Raw genomic sequence first — 18,614 nt, 5'->3', positions numbered from 1 at the left:
GTGCCAGTCAGCCAGGGTAGAATTTGATAAGACCTTCTTGTTTCCATCCTTGCAGACAACATGGACTTCTCAAGCATGACGCTGACACAGATCAAACGCCAAGAAATGGATTCCCAGGTGAGAACTCCGTCTCTAAGTCTAGATAGCCTCTATTGCCTAGACATGGACTCTAAATATTATTCTTATGGAGAAAAGCCAGAGGGAGAGATACCTGGGTGGAAATGAACACAGATGCACCTACTAATCCAAGACGGAATGTAAATCAAGCTGGAAGAGACAGCGGAGGCGGAGAGGGTGATTAGTGCAGATCAGAATCCTTGGTTGGTTGGGTTTTTTTTAGGCGATGTCTCGTCTTGTTGCCCAGGCTAGAGTACAATGGCATGATCTCAGTCCACTGCACTCTCTGCCTCCTAGGTTCAAGCAGTTCTCCTGCCTCAGCCTCCCAAGTAGCTGGGACTACAGGCATGCGCCACCATGCCCAGCTAATTTTTGTATTTTTAGTAGAGACAGGGTTTTGCCATTTGGCCAGGCTGGTCTCAAACTCCTGACCTCATGATCTGCCCACCTTGGCATCCCAAAGTGCTGGGATTGCAGGCATGAGCCAGAACTCTTCTCCCTTTTTTTAAAAATAAAGACAGGGGTCTCACTATGTTGCCCAGGCTGGTCTCGAACTCATGGCCTCACACAGTCCTCCTGCCTCAGTCTTCCTCCCAAAGTGCTGGGATTACAGGCATGAGCCACCATGCCCAGCCAAGATCAGAATCTTAACTCTTTCCCACTAGCCTTGGACTAATGCTCCTCTAAATGTTATCAGGGAACTCTTAGTATCCACAGATCTAATAGTCTTACTACAAACATGGTTTAGACTTCTGGTATGAATTATTTGTGTATGACCTTTAGTTTTAAAAAAGAAAATCCTGTTAACTCATCAAAGACAATGCCATTATTTCTCTCTGTTGTTCTATAAAGTCATGCCATGCAATATAGGTAACAGCAAGGTCCTTTTTTTTTTTTTTTTTTTTTTTGTTAGCAAGGTCCTTAAAAAAAAAATTGACATTGTTTTTCTAGAATTATTGGTCATCAGTTTTGGGGTGAATTTCAAATTGGAATTGTTAAACCACTCCAAGATGTGTCACACGGCACTTTTTTTTCCTCTCTCTCTTTGAGTCAGGGCCTTGCTCTGTTGCCCAGGCTGGAGTGCAGTTGTGTGATCACAGCTCACTGCAGCCTCAAACTGCTGGACTCAGGTGGATCCTCCCACCTCAGCCTCCTGAGTAACTGGGACTACAGGTGCGCACCACCATGCCCAGCTAATCTTGCTTTTTTTCTGTGTTTTTGTTGTTGTTGTTTGATTTTTGTTTTGTTTTGTTTTGTTTGAGATGGAGTCTTGCTCTGTCACCCACGCTGGAGTACAGTGGCATGATCTCAGCTCACTGCTACCTCTGCCTTCCGGGTTCAAGCGATTCTCCTGCCTCAGCCTCCCAAGTAGTTGGGATTACAGGTGTGCACCACCAGCTAATTTTTGTATTTTTAGCAGAGATGGGGTTTCACCATGTTGGCCAGGCTGGAATGAATTCCTGACCTTAGGTGATCCTCCCACCTCGGCCGGCCTCCTAAAGTGCTGGGATTACAGGGGTGAGCCACCGCACCCAACTTCTTTAATTTTTGTAGAAATGGGGTTCTCACTATATTGCCTAGGCTGGTCTCAAACTTCTGAGCTCAAGCAATTCTCCCACCTGAGCCTCCCAAAGTGTTGGAATTATGGGCATGAACCACTACACCTGGCTCAGCATCTTTAGGAAAAGACACAGATCACCAGAAAAGCCAAATTTCTGTCTGAATACTGAAGGGACTTCTGCTTAGTGGTCTCACTCAGTCCCTCTTGACTTTATTTTTATTATTATTATTATTTTTTTTTTTTGAGACAGAGTCTTGCTGTGTTGCCCAGGGTAGAGTAAAGGGATACAATCTCGGCTCACTGCAGAACCCACTCTGCCTCCTGGGTTGAAGCAATTCTCCAACTCAGCCTCCCAAGTAGCTGGAATTACAGGCACCCACAACCACGCCTGGCTAATTTTTATATTTTTAGTAGAGGCGAGTTTCACTACGTTGGCCAGGATGGTCTTGAACTCCTGACTTCAAGTGATAATGCCTGCCTCAGCCTCCCAAAGTGCTGAGATTACAGGCATGAGCCACTGCACCCGTCCCTTCTTGACTTTAAATACCACCTATATGTGGATAAATTCCAAATTCTTCTCCCCAACTTAGATCTTCTCCTGGAGCCCCATACTTATCCAGCAGTCTTCTTGATAACTCTCCACTAATGCCCTAGAAGCATCTCAAGCATAACTAATGTCCAAAAATAGGCCTCTTGGTGTCCGTCACACTGCACTCTGTCCCTCCCCTTGTTTGTTCCATCTTAGTAAATGGCACCCCCACCACCCACTGGGTGCTGAGCCACAGACAGTCATCCTTGATTCCTCTCTTTCCCTCACCCTCTACGTCCAATCCATCTGCAAGTCCTGTCAACTCTAAATCGCAAAACAAAACCTTAATCTTTCCACTTCTTTCCATCTTCCTACCCACCGTTGTCTGATTCTTGAACTACTGCAAAAGCAACTTATCTATAATGTTATGTGCTTAGTCATTTTAAAATAATCCTGTGGTAGGCTGGGTGCAGTGGCTCATGCTTATAATCCAGTACTTCAGAAGGCCAAGGTGGGAGAATTGCTTAACCAGGAGTTCAAGACAAGCTGGGGCTACAATAGAGAAACCCCGTCTCTACACAGAAATTAAAAATTAGCCGAGCGTGGTGGCACATGCCTGTAGTCCCAGCTACTCTGGTGGCTGAAGCAAGAGGATCACTTGAGCCCAGGAGTTTGAGGCTTCAGGGAGCTGTGACCATGCTCTTGCACTCCAGCCTGTGTGACAGAGTGAGACCCTGTCTCTAAAAATGACAACAGTAATAATCCCGTGGCAGGGTGGGGTGGCGGGGAGAATAGCAAAGAGTGTTGCAGAGGCAAGTCTGGCCATATGGTTAGTTAGTTGGTGGATCTGGGTGAAGAGCACAGTGAGATCACTCTACTAGTCTCCATACCTCTGCAGACATTTTACTTTTTCCATAATAAAAAGTTTCAAAACAAAAAATGAACCACTTCACTGGGTCTAGTTGCTTCTACTCTTGACCCTCTACAGTTCATTCATTCTCTATGTGATTTATTTTAGAAATGTAAATCTCAGGATGACCCCTGTCTGCTTAAATCCTCCCAGTGGCTTTCCTTTGCATGTACAACATCCAAGCTCCTCATCGGGCCATGAGCCTGAGTGAAAAATGATTCTTGCCTGGTTCTCAACCTCCTCTCGCAACCCTACCCCTCTCTCGTATGTCTCATATACAACTTCCTTCCTTCTCCCAACACCTCCAGATTTGTCTTGCCTTAGAGCCTTTGCTCTGGCTGTTTCTTCTGCCTGGAATATTCTCCAGAGCGCAAGACAGCTGAGCTCTTAAGGCCACATAAGCTGAAAAATGACTTTCTGAGAATAGACTTGACTGATTTTTCATAGTATTTATCACATCTCCCTGTATCATTTCTTTATAATCTGATCTTTTCTTCTTCATTCGTTTGTCCCTTCCCTCTACAAGGTAAGCAGAGACATTGTCTGTTTACCACTGTGTCTCCAGCACCTATAACAGCCTGGTATACATGATCAGTGCTGAGCAAATACTCTTTTGTTTTTTGTTTGTTTTTTGTGGGTTTTTTTTGAGATGGAGTTTCTTTCTTGTTGTCCAGTCTGGAGTGCAATGGCACAATCTCGACTCACTGCAACCTCTGCCTCCTGGGTTCAAGCAATTCTCCCGCCTCAACTTCCCAAGTAGCTGGGATTACAGGCATGTGCCACCACACCTGGCTAATTTTGTATATTTTTAGTAGAGACCGGGTTTCATCATGTTGGTCAGGTTAGTCTCAAACTCCTGACCTCAAGTGATCCACCTGCCTTGGCCTCCCAAAGTGCTGGGATTACAGGTATGAGCCACGGCAACCAGCCAGCAAATATTCCTTGAATTAAGAAATAAAATAAATTACATTAATGAGAAATAGAGCTAGCCAAGATCACCTTTCCCTTTAGTAAGATCGTCCATGCTTTTTCTTGTAGCGATAATAAGCCTAAGTTGCACAAATACATGAAAGGTATCAGAACCATCATATTCAGTTCCTACCTGGGTTTCCAGGGAACTGGGATTGAAGAAGGGTTACAACTAGATTGGAACTCACCATACAGTGAGGCTAAACATTAGAGTTGTTTTTAGATAGTGATTTATCAGAGGAACAGAAGATAAGCCCACCTCCCATTTAGGCATTTATAAAGCATCATTCAATTCCAGTAGAGGATCACAGTGAGTAAAACGTAAGAGCTACTGGGATAGATAAATGAATGGGAGAATGGAAAAATTAGAGCAGAGAAGAGAATTGAAATTGAGGACTGGATAAAGTATGGAGACAGGTTGAATAATATGGAAGAAGAGGAAAGCCACAATGCAGCAGAAAGGGGATGATCAAAATAGTATAGATGTAGGCTTGGTGTTTCATGCCTGTAATCTCAGCACTTTAGGAGGCCAAGACAGGAGGATTGCCTGAGGACAGGAGTTCACTACCAGTCTGGGCAGCAGAGCAAGACCTCATCTCGATAAAAAATATAAATAATTAAAAATTAGAGAGCTGATCAAAAGAAAATCCCACTTACTTTCCCTTACAGGTTAGGGTGCTAGAGCTAGAAAATGAATTGCAGAAGGAACGTCAAAAACTGGGAGAGCTTCGGAAAAAGCACTACGAGCTTGCTGGTGTTGCTGAGGGCTGGGAAGAAGGTGAGCTGACTCCAAAGAGGGAGGGGAAGCTGTGTGGCCAGGGCCTTCCCCTAGAATGGAACAGAACAAGGAACCCACCAGATCGATGGCTTCTTCCTTCTCTCTTCATGAAATCTGTTTTCTCTTCAGTTGTAAATAACCTTTAAGCCTAACTCTGGGTGAAATTGTGGTGAATTGAAAGCTTTTGTTGTCACCTTTTAAGACCTAAACATTGATTATAACTCACTCACTGTCATTCCCTCCCAGGACCAGCTAGCCTGTCAACTCCCTGGGAATTTAGTTTCTGGCCAGCAGAGAGTTGAAAAATGAGTGAATAGTGGTCAGTGGAGATCTGACAGACAGAGACAAGTGAATTACAAGGTTCTGACTATCTAGAGCCAGTGAAGGGCATCAATTGCCAAAAGATAGAAGGAATCAGTTGCTGAGAAATGGAGTGGCATGGAGTCACGTTTAGCCTGCCAGCCCAGAGTCTTGCCATCCATCACCTCTAGTCTATATGTTGCTGTCTGCATGTCGAAAGCAGTCAGCTTGATCACAGCCAAGATTGTTGACTCTTATTGGACTTGACTGACTCTGGGCACCAACCATAGACAGATCCTAGTCATTCCTAGACACCAAACTTGGGGACTAGGTGATTACACCATGGTTATGATTATAATGTATTTTCGAGACATACATGGTGGCAGGCTTTGTTGGTTAAGTGAATGCATGCATGCAGGAAGTGCTTTGCAACATAAATTACCATTGTCTTTTAGGCACAGAAGCATCTCCACCGACATTGCAAGAAGCGGTAACCGAAAAAGAATAGAGCCAAACCAACACGCCATATGTCAGTGTAAATCCTTGTTACCCATCTCTGTGTGTGTTATTTCCCCAGCCACAGGCCAAATCCTTGAAGTCCCAGGGGCAGCCGCACCACTGCCATTACCCAGTGCCGAGGACCTGCATGACTCTTCCAAAGACTCCCTCCATAGTGACACCCTTTCTGTTTGGGCCCATGGTCATCTCTGTTCTTTCCCCGCCTCCCTAATTAGCATCCAGGCTGGCCAGTGCTGCCCATGAGCAAGCCAAGGTCCAAAGAGGGGTGGTAGGGGGCAGGGCCACTCAACAGAGGGGACCTCCATCCAGTCCTGCGGACTGCTTGACCCCTACACAATGGGTATCCTTAAGAGAGGAGCTGCTTGCTGTTTGTTCACAGCTTGGAGAGGGAAGAGCTTATGCTTTTTCTTTTCTGTTTTCTTCTCAGTCTTTTCAGTTTCATCATTTACACAAACTTGTGAGCATCAGAGGGCTGATGGATTCCAAACCAGGACACTACCCTGAAATCTGCACAGTCAGAGGGACAGCAGGAGTGTCCTGGCTGCGAATGCCAAGGCCATTCTCCCCCTCTTTGGGCAGTGCCATGGATTTCCACTGCTTCTTATGGTGGTTGGTTGGGTATTTTGGTGTTTTTTTTCTTTTTAAGTTTCACTCACATAGCCAACTCTCCCAAAGGGCACACCCCTGGGGCTGAGTCTCCGGGGCCCCCCACTGTGGCAGCTCCGGAGATGGTGCTGCCCAGGCCTCTCCTTGGTGCTCCACCTCCGCCTCCACGCTGAGCAGGTGCTGGCCCACCCAAGCCACGCTTCAGGGTCAGGCGGAGCTGCTGAGTGACAGCTTTCCTCAAAAGGCAGAAGCAGAGCGAGTGCCTTTCCCTCCTAAAGCTGAATCCCAGCGGAAAGCCTCTGTCCACCTTCACAAGGGAGAGGACAACAGAAAGAGGGACAAGAGGGTGCACACAGCCCAGGTCTTCACAGGACACATTTCTTAGGAGTTCCCGAGACCAGGCTCAAAAACCTTTATCACATGCTTGAACGGAGCTGGTGAGATCAGCAACACTACTTCCCCCGGAATGAACTGTGAATGGTCTGTGTCACGTAAGCCATCTCCCTTGGCCCAGAGAGGGAGTGTGAGAGCGATCCCCAACTCCTTTCTGCAGATGCCTGCCTTGGCATCCTCTTGATTCGGAAGATCATTCCACCTTCTACGCAATTGACAAACCCGGAAGATCAGGTGCAATTGCTCCCATCAGGAAAGAACCCTATACTTGGTTTGCTACCCTTAGTGTTTATTACTAACCTCTTTAAACAGCAACAGCCTACGGAGAAATGCTTGGATCAATCAGGACTTCAGGTGTGACTACGGCAAGGTTCATCTTTCTGCCCAGCTACATCAGCCTTCAAGAATCAGAAGCAAGGCCAAGGTGCTGGACTGTTACTGACTTGGATCCCACAGCAAGGAGATCGTTCAGAGCTCTGGGGTCAGAGAAAATGAGAAAGGAGGGAACCAGCGGCTCTAACTCTGATCAGCCACATGCCCCAGGCTCTCGCTGCCCTGTGGACAGGATGAGGACAGAGGGCACATGAACAGCTTGCTAGGGGTGGACAGCCCAACGGCACTTTTCCTCTTCTAGATGGACCCCAGCATTTAAGTGACCTTCTGATCTTGGAAAAAACAGTGTCTTCCTTCTTTATCTATAGCAACTCATTGGTGGTAGCCATCAAGCACTTCCCAGGATCTGCCCCAACAGAACACTGCTACATGACGGGTTGTGAGACTTCTATTTGATCACTGTGAACCAACCCCCCTCTCCCTAACCTGCCCCCTTCCCCAACTCCCTCTCTGTACATTTTCTAAGTGGGACATTCAAAAAAATACTCTCCTAGGACCTCGGATGACCATACACAGATGTGTGACCTCCATACTAGGCTAAGGAAGTATCAGCAGTAGAAATTGGGCAGTATTATGTTGAATGCTGCTTTCTGCTTAGTATTTTTTTGTTTCAAGGCTCAGAAGGAATAGTGCATAAGCATCCCTGTCCCAGTTGTGGCAACTAACCCAATCAGTGTATTCTTGATGTGGGTCAATATTTCCAAAAGTGGCTAGTCCTCACTTCTAGATCTCAGCCATTCCAACTCATAGGTTCCAAATTACCAATGGGGCAAAAATTCTAGTGTATTGGATCAAATTAAGATTCTCTGCCCAGCAAGGTGCAGTGGCTCATGCCTGTAATCCCAGCACTTTGGGAGGCCAAGGCAGGAGGATTGCTTGAGCTCAGGAGTTTGAGACCAGCCTGGGCATCATAGCAAGACCTCATCTCTACTAAGATTAAAACAAAAAAAAATTAGCTGGGTATGATGGTGTATGCCTGTAGTCTCAGCTAGCTGGGGAGCCGAAGCAAGAGAATTGCTTGAGCTTGGGAATTCTAGGCTGCAGTGAGCCCTGATTGTGCCCTTGTCTCAAAAAAAAAAAGAAAAAAAAAAAAAAGATTCTCTGCCTGAGCCCCGCCCAGAAGTTTGAGGCTGCAGTGAGCCATGATTGCACCACTGCACTCAGCTTGAGTGACAGAGCAAGACTCCATCTCTTTAAAAAGAAAAAGAAAAAATTGTCTGAATAATATTCTTTCTAAAAAGAAGCCACAGAAATGTTTAAAACCTTATCAACTTAGCCTGAGTCATAACGGTTAAGAAAGCACTTAAACAGAAGTGCACTGAAGCAGAAGCTAATTCAGTGTCACATGAGGAAGTACCTGTCAGATGTCACATAATTGCTTTTGTAATAGCTCAGATTAGAACAGCTACCCCATTCTCTAGACAAAATCAAATTGTCCTATTGTGACTCTCCTAAAAATGAAGATGAAGTATTTGATGACACACCTTGGATTAAAACGGGAATCACATCTTAAAGCTAAAAATGAACCTGCCAGCCTTTAAATGAGTCACTGAGCATCACTAGTGACAAGTCTTGGGTAAGCGTAAACGGGACAGCAACAAAATAATGGCTTAGGATCGACAAGAGGTTGAAAAACAGCTGCATCTGTTACTTAAGTTTGCAATACAGTGCCCTGAGACCTCTAGAGAAAAGATGTTTGTTTACATCATAAGAGAAAGAGGCCAGACGAGGTGGCTCATGCCTATAATCCCAGCACTTTGGGAGGCTGAAGCAGGTGGATCACCTGAGGTCAGAAGTTCAAGACTAGCCTGGCCAACACGGTGAAAACCCATCTCTACTAAAAATACAAAAATTAGCTGGGCGTGGTGGCGGGCACCTGTAATCCCAGCCACTTGGGAGGCTGAGGCAGGAGAATCGCTTGAACCCTGAGGGCCAGAGGTTTCAGCGAGCCGAGATCACACCACTGCACTCCAGCCTGGGTGACAGTGAGACTCAGTCTCAAAAAAACAAGAAAGAAAGAAATAGAAGAGAAGAGCCACCTTGGCAGGGTCATTTTATATCTGAGGAAGGAGTTTAAATGAGACTAGTTTAGATTGTTTGCTGATGTGGCCGTCCATAGCAGTATCCCCAAAATCCCACTGGAATACGGGTCCCTTAACCCAGTGGCTGGAAGAACCACCATCTAGAGCATCTTTTTTTGGAACCGTCCCAGCTACCAAGTCAGACAGCAAGGTTTATGCCACCAGGTAACACGGGGATCACATGTACATGTCGCTCCAGTCAGATTAGTTGGCTTTGGTCTCTCAACCCTGCGGAGGAGCTAGTTCTCAGCTTGCAGCTGGGAAGTTCTCTCTTAGCTCCTTAGTCTAGAGGGGTCTCCTGGCTCTGCTTGACCCTGGTCTTTAATAATCAGTCAGTATCTTGCTGCCTTCTACCACCTTTCCAAATCTCTGGAAATCCTGCCAGTGAAAGCCTTCAGTTCCAACATTGGCTTTCCAAGCAAACTGGCTTTGCTCTCTCTCTGCCATCCTTGTCCTCCAGAGACTGCACCACGTGTAGCATAGAAAACCACCACCACGGACCTGCCAGCCATCGACGCAGCAAACCAGGCCAGCTGTTTGCTGTCAAATTCCTTCCTCTCCCAGGTCCAGGCCAAATACAGGATCAGCACCATTCCGTGGTGCTGTCAGGAGCCAAAGCAAAAGGAAACTATTCAAATCCCTTTGGGTTCCATTCTGAGAGTAGATTTTTCCAGACATGTCTTTCAGGTGACCCTCAACTACCTCAGGTTTGAAGGCCCTAAATGAAACTGATTACCACTCATAGGGGCAAACCGAGGGGGTTCGGTTACATCTTGGTGACAACGCAATTGTCTCAAACTTAGAACAAACTCTTTCACACTTTGGTTTGCAGGGATAGGGTTGGGTTTGTTTTTCTTCTGTTTTTAACCTCTCCCCCAGTTTTCCATTAGGGTAGTTCCTTGAAATGAATTTCATTTTTCACTGAGTGCCTACCTTCCCAGGGCAGGTGACCACTGGCTTCTGTTTCCCTCCAACAATACTTTTATTATGATATTAAGACCTTTCTTTGTATAATACATTGCATCTGTGTTTTCAATTTTTCAAATAAATATTTCCGCCTGGCAATGGAGCATGGTGGTGATTGACCGGCCAGCTATGATCTTGCCACTGCACTCCATCCTGGGCAACACAGCAAGACCCTATCTCTTTAAAAAAAAAAAAAAAGACATATCTGTTTGCACTTCTTAAACATGCTCCATCCTCCTTGTATACTACCCTGTCCGTGGGAATGATCAAATAGAAAGTCTCGAACTGGTTAACACTGATTGACGCTGGGCACGGTGATTCATGCCTGTAATCCCAGCACTTTGGGAGGCCGAGGCGGGAGGATCGCTTGAGGCAAGGAGTTTGAGACCAACCTGGGCAACATGGCAAAACCCTATCTTTATAAAAAATACAAAAAAATAGCTGAGTGTGGGGTGTGCATCTATAGTCCCAGCTACTAGGGAGGGTGAGGTGGCAGAATCAGGTGAGCCCCTGGGGAGGTCGAGGCTGCAGTAAGCCATGATTGTGCCACTGCACTCCAGCCTGGGTGACAGAGACCCTTTCTAAAAAAATATATTTGGCTGGGCATGGTGGCTCACATCTGTAATCCCAGCACTTTGGGAGGCGAGTGGCTCACAAGGTCAGGAGATCAAGACCATCCTGGCTAACACAGTGAAATCCCGTCTCTACTAAAAATACACAAAATTAGCCAAGTGTGGTGGCATGTGCCTGTAGTCGCAGCTACTTGGGAGGCTGAGGCAGGAGAATCGCTTGAATCCAGGAGGCAGAGGTTGCAGTGAGCGAAGATTGAGCCTGGGCAACAGAACGAGACTCTGTCTCAAAAAAAAAAAAAAAAAAAAATATATATATATATATATATATATATACATATATGTATATAATTTTTTTTAAAACCTGTCATCTAGAAGGTCAAGCCTCATAAAATCTGGGAGTTCAGGCTATGGCTCCACCCTCTGCACCCTTGAGATGCAAAGTAACCTGTTACTTTAAAATGAGATGTGACCAATTCTGCTCAGAAACAGAAGCTACTGGTCATAAAGGGATTCAGGGGCCGGGCGTGGTGGCTCACGCCTGTAATCCCAGCACTTTGGGAGGCCGAGGCGGGTGGATCACGAGGTCAAGAGATCAAGACCATCCTGGTCAACATGGTGAAACCCCGTCTCTACTAAAAATACAAAAAATTAGCTGGGCATGGTGGTGCACGCCTGGAGTCCCAGCTACTCAGGAGGCTGAGACAGGAGAATTGCCTGAACCCAGGAGGCGGAGGTTGTGGTAAGCCGAGATCGCGCCATTGCACTCCAGCCTGCATAACAAGAGCGAAACTCCATCTCAAAAAAAAAAAAAAGAGATTCAGAGCAAGCCAGTCACAGCTACCAGAGGATTTACAGAGGGGAGCCAGCTGGGCTGCAGGGCCACCTTTCCACAGCATGATTGTCTTCAACCTAACACCGCCAGTGTGTTAAGCCAGGGGACCTGCAGGTGAGACACAGATGAGGAAAGGCTGGGCTTGGTAAGCAGGAGAATTGGCCCAAATGACTCATCACGTAAGCAGAGAATGAGGCAGGTAATCAGAAGCTAGCATCTCTAGCTAGGGAGATCAAAGAACTAGTGGGATCACCTTACTCAGTAGGAAGGTGAACTGGATAAATACCAAAGACGGGGACACTTGCCTGCAGCTAGACTTTTCTGCTCCAAGTGGCAGAATGCCAAGGTGAACCTGCTCCATTTAAAGCATAGGGTGGCCGCGGGGGCTCACGCCTGTAATCACAGCACTTTAGGAGGCTCAAGCAGGTGGATCGCTTGAGTCTAGGAGTTCGAGGCCAGTCTGGGCAAGATGGAGAAACCTTATCACTACAAAAAATACAAAAAGTTAGCTGGGTGTGGTGGCTCATGTCTGTAGTTCCAGCTACTCAGGAGACTAAGGCGGGAGGATTGCTTGAGCCCAGGAGGCGGAGGTTGCAGTGAGCTATGATGGCACCACTGCACACTCCAGCCTGGGTGACAGAGCCAGAGGTTGTCTCAAAAAAAAAAAAAAAAGTCTTGAACTGTCCTTTAAAAGCAAGCTCTAACTAGGCTGGGCATGGTGGCTCATACCTGTAATCCCAGCACTTTGGGAGACCAGGGTGGAAGGATCACTTGAGGTCAGGAGTTCAAGACCTGCCTGGCCAACATGGTAAAACCCCGTCTCTACTGAAAAATACAAAAATTAGCTGGGTGTGGTGGCATGCACCTATAATCCCAGCTACTTGGGAGGCTGAGGCACAAGAAACACTTGAACCTGGGAGGAGGCAGAGGTTGCAGTGAGCCGAGATCAGGCCACTGCATTCCAACCTGGGCAACAGAGCAAGACTGCCTCTCTAAATAAATAAAAGCTCTACTCATTTGTGCAGACAGTGGAAAGCTGTTGATTGGCTTTAGGCAAAGGGACAACATGATGAGATTTGCATTCTGAAAAGACCCCTCTGGTTGTAGAATGGAGGGTGGAGCGGAGCCAGAGTAGATTGGGGAAACCAACAAGGAAGCTGTTCTCATGGTCCAGACAAAGGATGACGGCATGTGGGACAGCCTAGTGGCAGGAGAGACACATGGCAGGTAAGGGGGACCTGGACAGACAAGCTTTGGGTTAGACGGAGGCCAGGGAGGGAGCGTTTAGGGCGGGGTCCTGGGTTTCTGGCTTGTAAAACTAGTGGTGCCATCTACCTGGAAGAGGGCCAGGCTCAGCATAGATATTATGACATTATGTTAGATATTATGTTTGGAGATGAATTGCCTTTTTTTTTTTTTTGAGATGGAGTCTTGCTCTGTCACCCAGGCTGGAGTGCAGTGGTCTCGGCTCACTGCAACCTCTGCCTCCTGGGTTCAAGCGATTCTCCTGCCTCAGCCTATTGAGTAGCTGGGATTGCAGGGGCACGCCACCATGCTCTGCTAAGTTTTGTATTTTTAGTACAGACAGGGTTTTACCATGTTGGTCAGGCTGGTCTCAAACTCCTAACTTAGTGATCCGCCCGCTTCGGCCTCCCAAAGTGCAGGAATTACAGGTGTGAGCCACTGCACCTGGCCTTTTTTTTTTTTTTTTTTTTTTTTTGAGACAGAGTCTTACTCTGTTGCCCAGGCTGGAGTACAGTGGTGCAATCTCAGCTTACTGCAACCTTTGCCTCCAGGGTTCAAGGGATTCTCCTGCCTTAGCCTCTTGAGGAGCTGGAATTACAGGCACATGCCGCTACACCCAGCTAACTTTTGTATTTTTAGTAGAGACAGGGTTTCACCATGTTGACCGGGCTGCTCTCAAACTCCTGACTTCAAGTGATCCTGTGCCTTGGCCTCCCAAAGTGCTGAGATTACAGGCGTGAGCTACCGCACTCTGCCCGAATTGCCCCTTTTTCTTTTTTTAAGAGGCTGGGACAGGAGATCTTGTGCTGTCACCCAGGCTAGAGTGCAGTGGCGCGATCATAGCTCACTGCAGCCTCCAGATCCTGGCCTCAAGTAATCCTCCTGCCTCTGCCTCCCAAAGTGCTGGGATTATAGGTGTGAGCCACCACACCTGGCCTCAGTTGAGTTGCCTTTGAGATATTCTAATGAAGATGTGAGGCGAAACTCAGAGAAGTCAGAGGTCATGGGAATTAAATGGTACCTAAAATCACAACTGAAGGAAAGAGCACCAAAACAAAGGGTGGGGGGGGCGTCCATAAAGGAGCCTTGAAGAATTTCTGTATTTAAAATAACCACGTTTAGGCCGAGCGCGGTGGCTCACGCCTGTAATCCCAGCAATTTGAGAGGCTGAGGTGGGTGGATCATCTGAGGTCAGGAGTTTGAGACCAGCCTGGCCAACATGGTGAAACCCAGTCTCTACTAAAAATACAAAAATTAGCCGGGTGTGATGGTGGGTGCCTGTAATCCCAGCTACTTGGGAAGCTGAGGTGGGAGAATCTCTTGAACCCAAGAGGGAGAGGTTGCACTGAACTGAGATTGCACCACTGCACTCCAGCCTGGATGACAGAGTGAGACTCCGTCTCAAAAAATAATAAAAATAGGCCGGGCGCGGTGGCTCACGCCTGTAATCCCAGCACTTTGGGAGGCTGAGGCGGGTGGATCACGAGGTCAAGAGATCGAGACCATCCTGGTCAACATGGTGAAACCCCGTCTCTACTAAAAATACAAAAAATTAGCTGGGCATGGTGGCGCGTGCCTGTAATCCCAGCTACTCAGGAGGCTGAGGCAGGAGAATTGCCCGAACCCAGGAGGCGGAGGTTGCGGTGAGCCGAGATCGCGCCATTGCACTCCAGCCTGGGTAACAAGAGCGAAACTCCGTCTCAAAAAATAATAATAATAATAATAATAATAAAATAACCAAGTTTAATGTATTTTTTGCTACGGTCAGTTGCTTAGTCCCTTTGTGCTGCTTTAACAGTATCTGAGACCTGTTAATTTATAAAGAATGGAAATTGGCTGGGCACAGTGGCTCACGCCTGTAATCTCAGTACTTTGGGAGCCTGAGGTGCAGGATCACTTGAGCCCAGGAGTTCAAGAACAGTCTGGGCAACATTGGAGACCCCATCTCTACAGATAATAATAATAAATAGCTGGGTGTGGTGGTGCACACCTGTAGTCCCAGCTATGTGGGAGGCTGATGTGGGAAGATCACTTGAGCCCAGGAGTTCAAGGCTGTAGTGAACTATGATTGCGCCACTGCCCTCCAGCCTGGGTGACAGGGTGAGATCCTGTCTGGAATAAATAAATAAATAGCCAAGTTCAGTAGGCTGAACTCAAGGTGGAGAGGTAGGAAATAAATCAGGAGGAATGTGGCATTTGAAAACCAAGGGAAGACAGCTTTTTAGGAATGAAGCCTGAGTGTCAAGTAAGCAAATCAGGAGGCATCGTGGGAAAGCTGCCTTGACAAAGTGACGGCTAAGATACAGAGGATGCGGAGGCTTTATATAGACAATGATGCAGGGAACTCTCACTCCCAGTGGGAGTTGCAGCATATGCAAACGCCCTGTGCAAAGCTCTTCTGAATGCACGTGACAAGCAAATGCAAGAGGAGCTGTGATTTTACCCAAATGGAATGATCACAAAAGGCTGTATTTGTAGAGACCCCCAACTCTACAAAACTTAGCTGGGCATGGTGGTACATGCCTGTAGCCCCAACTACTCGGGAGGCTGAAGTGGGAGGATTGCTTGAGGCCATAAGTTTGAGGCTGCAGGAAGCCATGATTGTGGGTGACAGTGAAACATTGTTTCAAAAAAAAAAAAAAAAAAAAGCCAGGCACAGTGACTAACACCTGTAATCCCAGCACTTTGGGAGGCCAAGACGGGTGGTTCACCTGAGGTCAGGAGTTCAAGACCAGCCTGGCCAACATGGTGAAACCCCATCTCTACTAAAAATACAAAAGTTAGTTAGTCATGGTGGCGCATGCCTGTAATCCAGTGCCGGTAATCCCTCGGGAGGCTGAGGCAGGAGAATCACTTGAACCAGGAGGTGACAGAGTGAGATTCTGTCTAAAAACAAAAAATCAATGGGGTGAGTGATCATAAGATCCAAACCATTTAGGAACAGAAGTGCAGAGAACCGCTGGTTACAGCAAAAGGGACTTACAGGCTAGAATGATGAAAGGTATATGTGAAGTGTTAAAGAAAAAAATTATTCCATCCTAGTCAACATAGTAAAACCCCGTCTCTACTAAAAATACAAAAATTAGCCAGCCATATTGGTGCGTGACGGTAGTCCCAGCTGCTCAGTAGGCTGAGGCAGGAGAATCGCTTGAACCCGGGAGGCAGAGGTTGCAGTGAGCTGAGATCGGGACACTGCACTCCAGTCTGGGTGACAGAGTGAGACTCTGTCTCAAAAAAATAAAAATAATTCAATGACACTTGTTAAGGACCGTAAGGAAGACTTTATTCAAAGGAGAGCCAATGGAGATATATGGGCCACTGCAATGGGGTCCTGCAGTGGGGAAGAGATTAGGCTCAACTCCAAGTACAGCGTGGGCAAGTGAAAATTTATAGCCAGAGAGCAGCCAGATCACGCCATTGCACTCCAGCCTGGGCGACAAGGGTGAAACTCAGTCTAAAAAAGAAAGAAAAAGCCATAGAGAGGTGCCAGAATCAGTTTGAAATACACAGAGGAACTCCAGAGTTTGAAACCCACCAATGGGGTTCTTCTTTAGTGCTCAGACTAGTAGAACAGGCTTTAGTTCAGTTTTGGCCAGATTGTGACGGAATGATTGTGACAGGGGACACCCCTTAGCAACTGTTAAAAATAAAGTGCCCCTAGGTTTTGGTTTCAGTCTACATGTGCAGTTTTCCAGGCAGTCTTTAGAACAATGTGATTAACTTTCAAAGAACTAAACAAAAACCAACCATCAACATCTCACCGTGGGAAATCACCAACTGTGTGTGCAGCTGCTCTATTTCCGGAGATCCCAGGAAAACCTGGCACCAGCAAGGATCAGATCTGAGTAGGGATTGGAGCCCTTAAGAAGCCACCCCCTTGGAGGCACTCAGTCCCTTTCGGGGGTGTGGGCCACCTGGGGCGGAGTTAGATTCCCACTCTCGTACACAAGGGTGATCGGGTTGGAGTCCCCCAGTCTGCAAGGTGAAAGAGGAGGGCAGCACCCAACCCAGCTGCTCTTTCCTCCCTCAATCTAAGATTCTGGGAGCCGGCTGGGGGGCAGGGAGTAGCCATGCCTCATTGCCTGGCAACCGGCCCCCTCGTGCCACTGTCACGGGAGTCGCCCCGCACTGACGCAGGCGCGCGCGGTGCACGTCGGAACCACGAGGTTTCCGCCTGCCCGGGCCGTCGCGGGCGATGGAGCTGCAGGCTTAGCGGCTTAGGAGGCTGGGGACTGGTCCTCGCGGCCGGGACTGGCGCAAGTTGAGGCCTCATAGGCCGCAGCCACCTGGGCTGGACACTTGGCTGTGGCCGTGATCTGGCCACCGCCCCCTGGAGCCCCTGCCTGGACGTGGTCTGGTCGGGTGAGTCCCTTCTGCGCCCTGGGGCCGACTAGGCCTCTCGCATCCCCCGAGTTCGGCCCTCGGCAGGTCACCCGCGGCTTCCTAACTCCAGCGTTGTGTGTCTTGGGTTTTGTCAAGCATGTGACAATTTAAAGGTAGTTCCAGCGCGTGGTAGGTGCGGAGTGTGGCTCAGCAAGCGCTCCGGCAGGTCGTGCGTTCGCCATTTTCATCCCCACTTACTGTGCTCCCGCTTCCTTGTGTCCCAGGATCCCACTCCTTCGATGAAACTCAGTCTTCCGCCTCTGCCTGGTGCTCCTGCTGTGGTTTCTGATCCTCAACTCAGCACCGTGTCTCTGTTCCCCAACGTTCTGTTTCTGTTCTGCACTGCCTCCTCCCCCCACCCCCATTTTGTCCTTTTTTTTTTTTTTGAGACGGAGTTTCGCTCTTGTTACCCAGGCTGGAGTGCAATGGCGCAATCTCGGCTCACCGCAACCTCTGCCTCCCGGATTCAGGCAATTCTCCTGCCTCAGCCTCCTGAGTAGCTGGGATTACAGGCACGCGCCACCATGCCCAGCTAATTTTCTGTATTTTTAGTAGAGACGGGGTTTCACCATGTTGACCAGGATGGTCTCGATCTCTTGACCTCGTGATCCACCCGCCTCGGCCTCCCAAAGTGCTGGGATTACAGGCTTGAGCCACCGCTCCCGGCCTTTTTTTTTTTTTAAGAGACAAGGTCTTAGCTGGGCACGGTGGCCCCATGTTTGTAATCCCAGAACTTTGGGGAAGCTGGGGCAGGAGGATCACCCGAGGTCAGAAGTTACAGACCAGCCTGGCCAACAGAGTGAGACCTGTCTCTACTAAAAATAGGAAAATTAGCCAGGTGTGGTGGCACGTGCCTATAGTCCCAGCTACGTGGGAAGCTGAGTCATGAGAATCACTTGAACCCGGGAGGCAGAGGTTGTGGAGTGCAGAGATCGCATCACTGCACTCCAGCCAGAGTGACAGAGTGAGACTCAGTCTCAAAGAAAGACAGAGAGACAGAGACAGACAAGATCTCTGTCGCCCAGGCTGGGAGTGCAGTGGTGCTATCACGGCTCACTGCAACCTCCAACTCCTGAACTCAAGAGATTCTCCACCCCAGCCTCCAAGTAGCTGGGACAACAGGTGCACACAGCTGACCACGCCTGGCTAATTATTTTTTGTAAAAATGGAGTGTCCCTATGTTGCCCAGGCTGGAGTGCAGCGGCATGATCATAGCTCATGGAAGCTTCAAACTCCTGGGCTCAAGTGACCCTCCAACCTCAGCTTTTGCAGTAGCTGGGACTACAGACCTGCCCACCACGCCCAGCTAATTTTTAAAAGTTTTCTGTAGAGGCGGAGTCTTGCTATGTTGCTCTGGCTGGTCTCTGACTCCAGGCCTCAAGCCATCCTCCCACCTCTACCTTCCAGAGTGTTGGGATTAGAGGCATGAGCCACTGCACCCAGCGTGTCTGTTCTGGACA

At 48.0% G+C, this 18,614-nt stretch overlaps 1 protein-coding gene across 5 annotated transcripts in view; it reads left to right on the top strand.

Annotated features, from left to right (window-relative positions):
* HIP1 (huntingtin interacting protein 1) overlaps positions 1-6,202 on the top strand; it is a 200,863-nt gene extending 194,661 nt beyond the window's left edge. For 4 of the 5 annotated variants that reach the window (XM_064375671.1, XM_064375673.1, XM_064375674.1 and 1 more), the window contains exons 29-31: positions 56-117; positions 4,756-4,864; positions 5,620-6,012. In XM_064375671.1, the coding sequence (XP_064231741.1) occupies positions 56-117; positions 4,756-4,864; positions 5,620-5,672 (224 nt within the window). In that variant the 3' untranslated portion in view covers positions 5,673-6,012. Of the gene's footprint in view, positions 1-55; positions 118-4,755; positions 4,865-5,619; positions 6,013-6,110 lie in introns of those variants that run through there. The other variant, XM_064375672.1, reaches the window with a different exon arrangement.
* Positions 6,203-18,614: the final 12,412 nt, after the last annotated feature.

This window comes from Aotus nancymaae, unplaced genomic scaffold (assembly GCF_030222135.1).
Source record: "Aotus nancymaae isolate 86718 unplaced genomic scaffold, 86718_ANA_hifiasm-v0.15.2.pri h1tg000012l, whole genome shotgun sequence".
Taxonomy (NCBI): domain Eukaryota; kingdom Metazoa; phylum Chordata; class Mammalia; order Primates; family Aotidae; genus Aotus; species Aotus nancymaae.
This window is presented reverse-complemented; position numbering and strand designations above follow the sequence as displayed.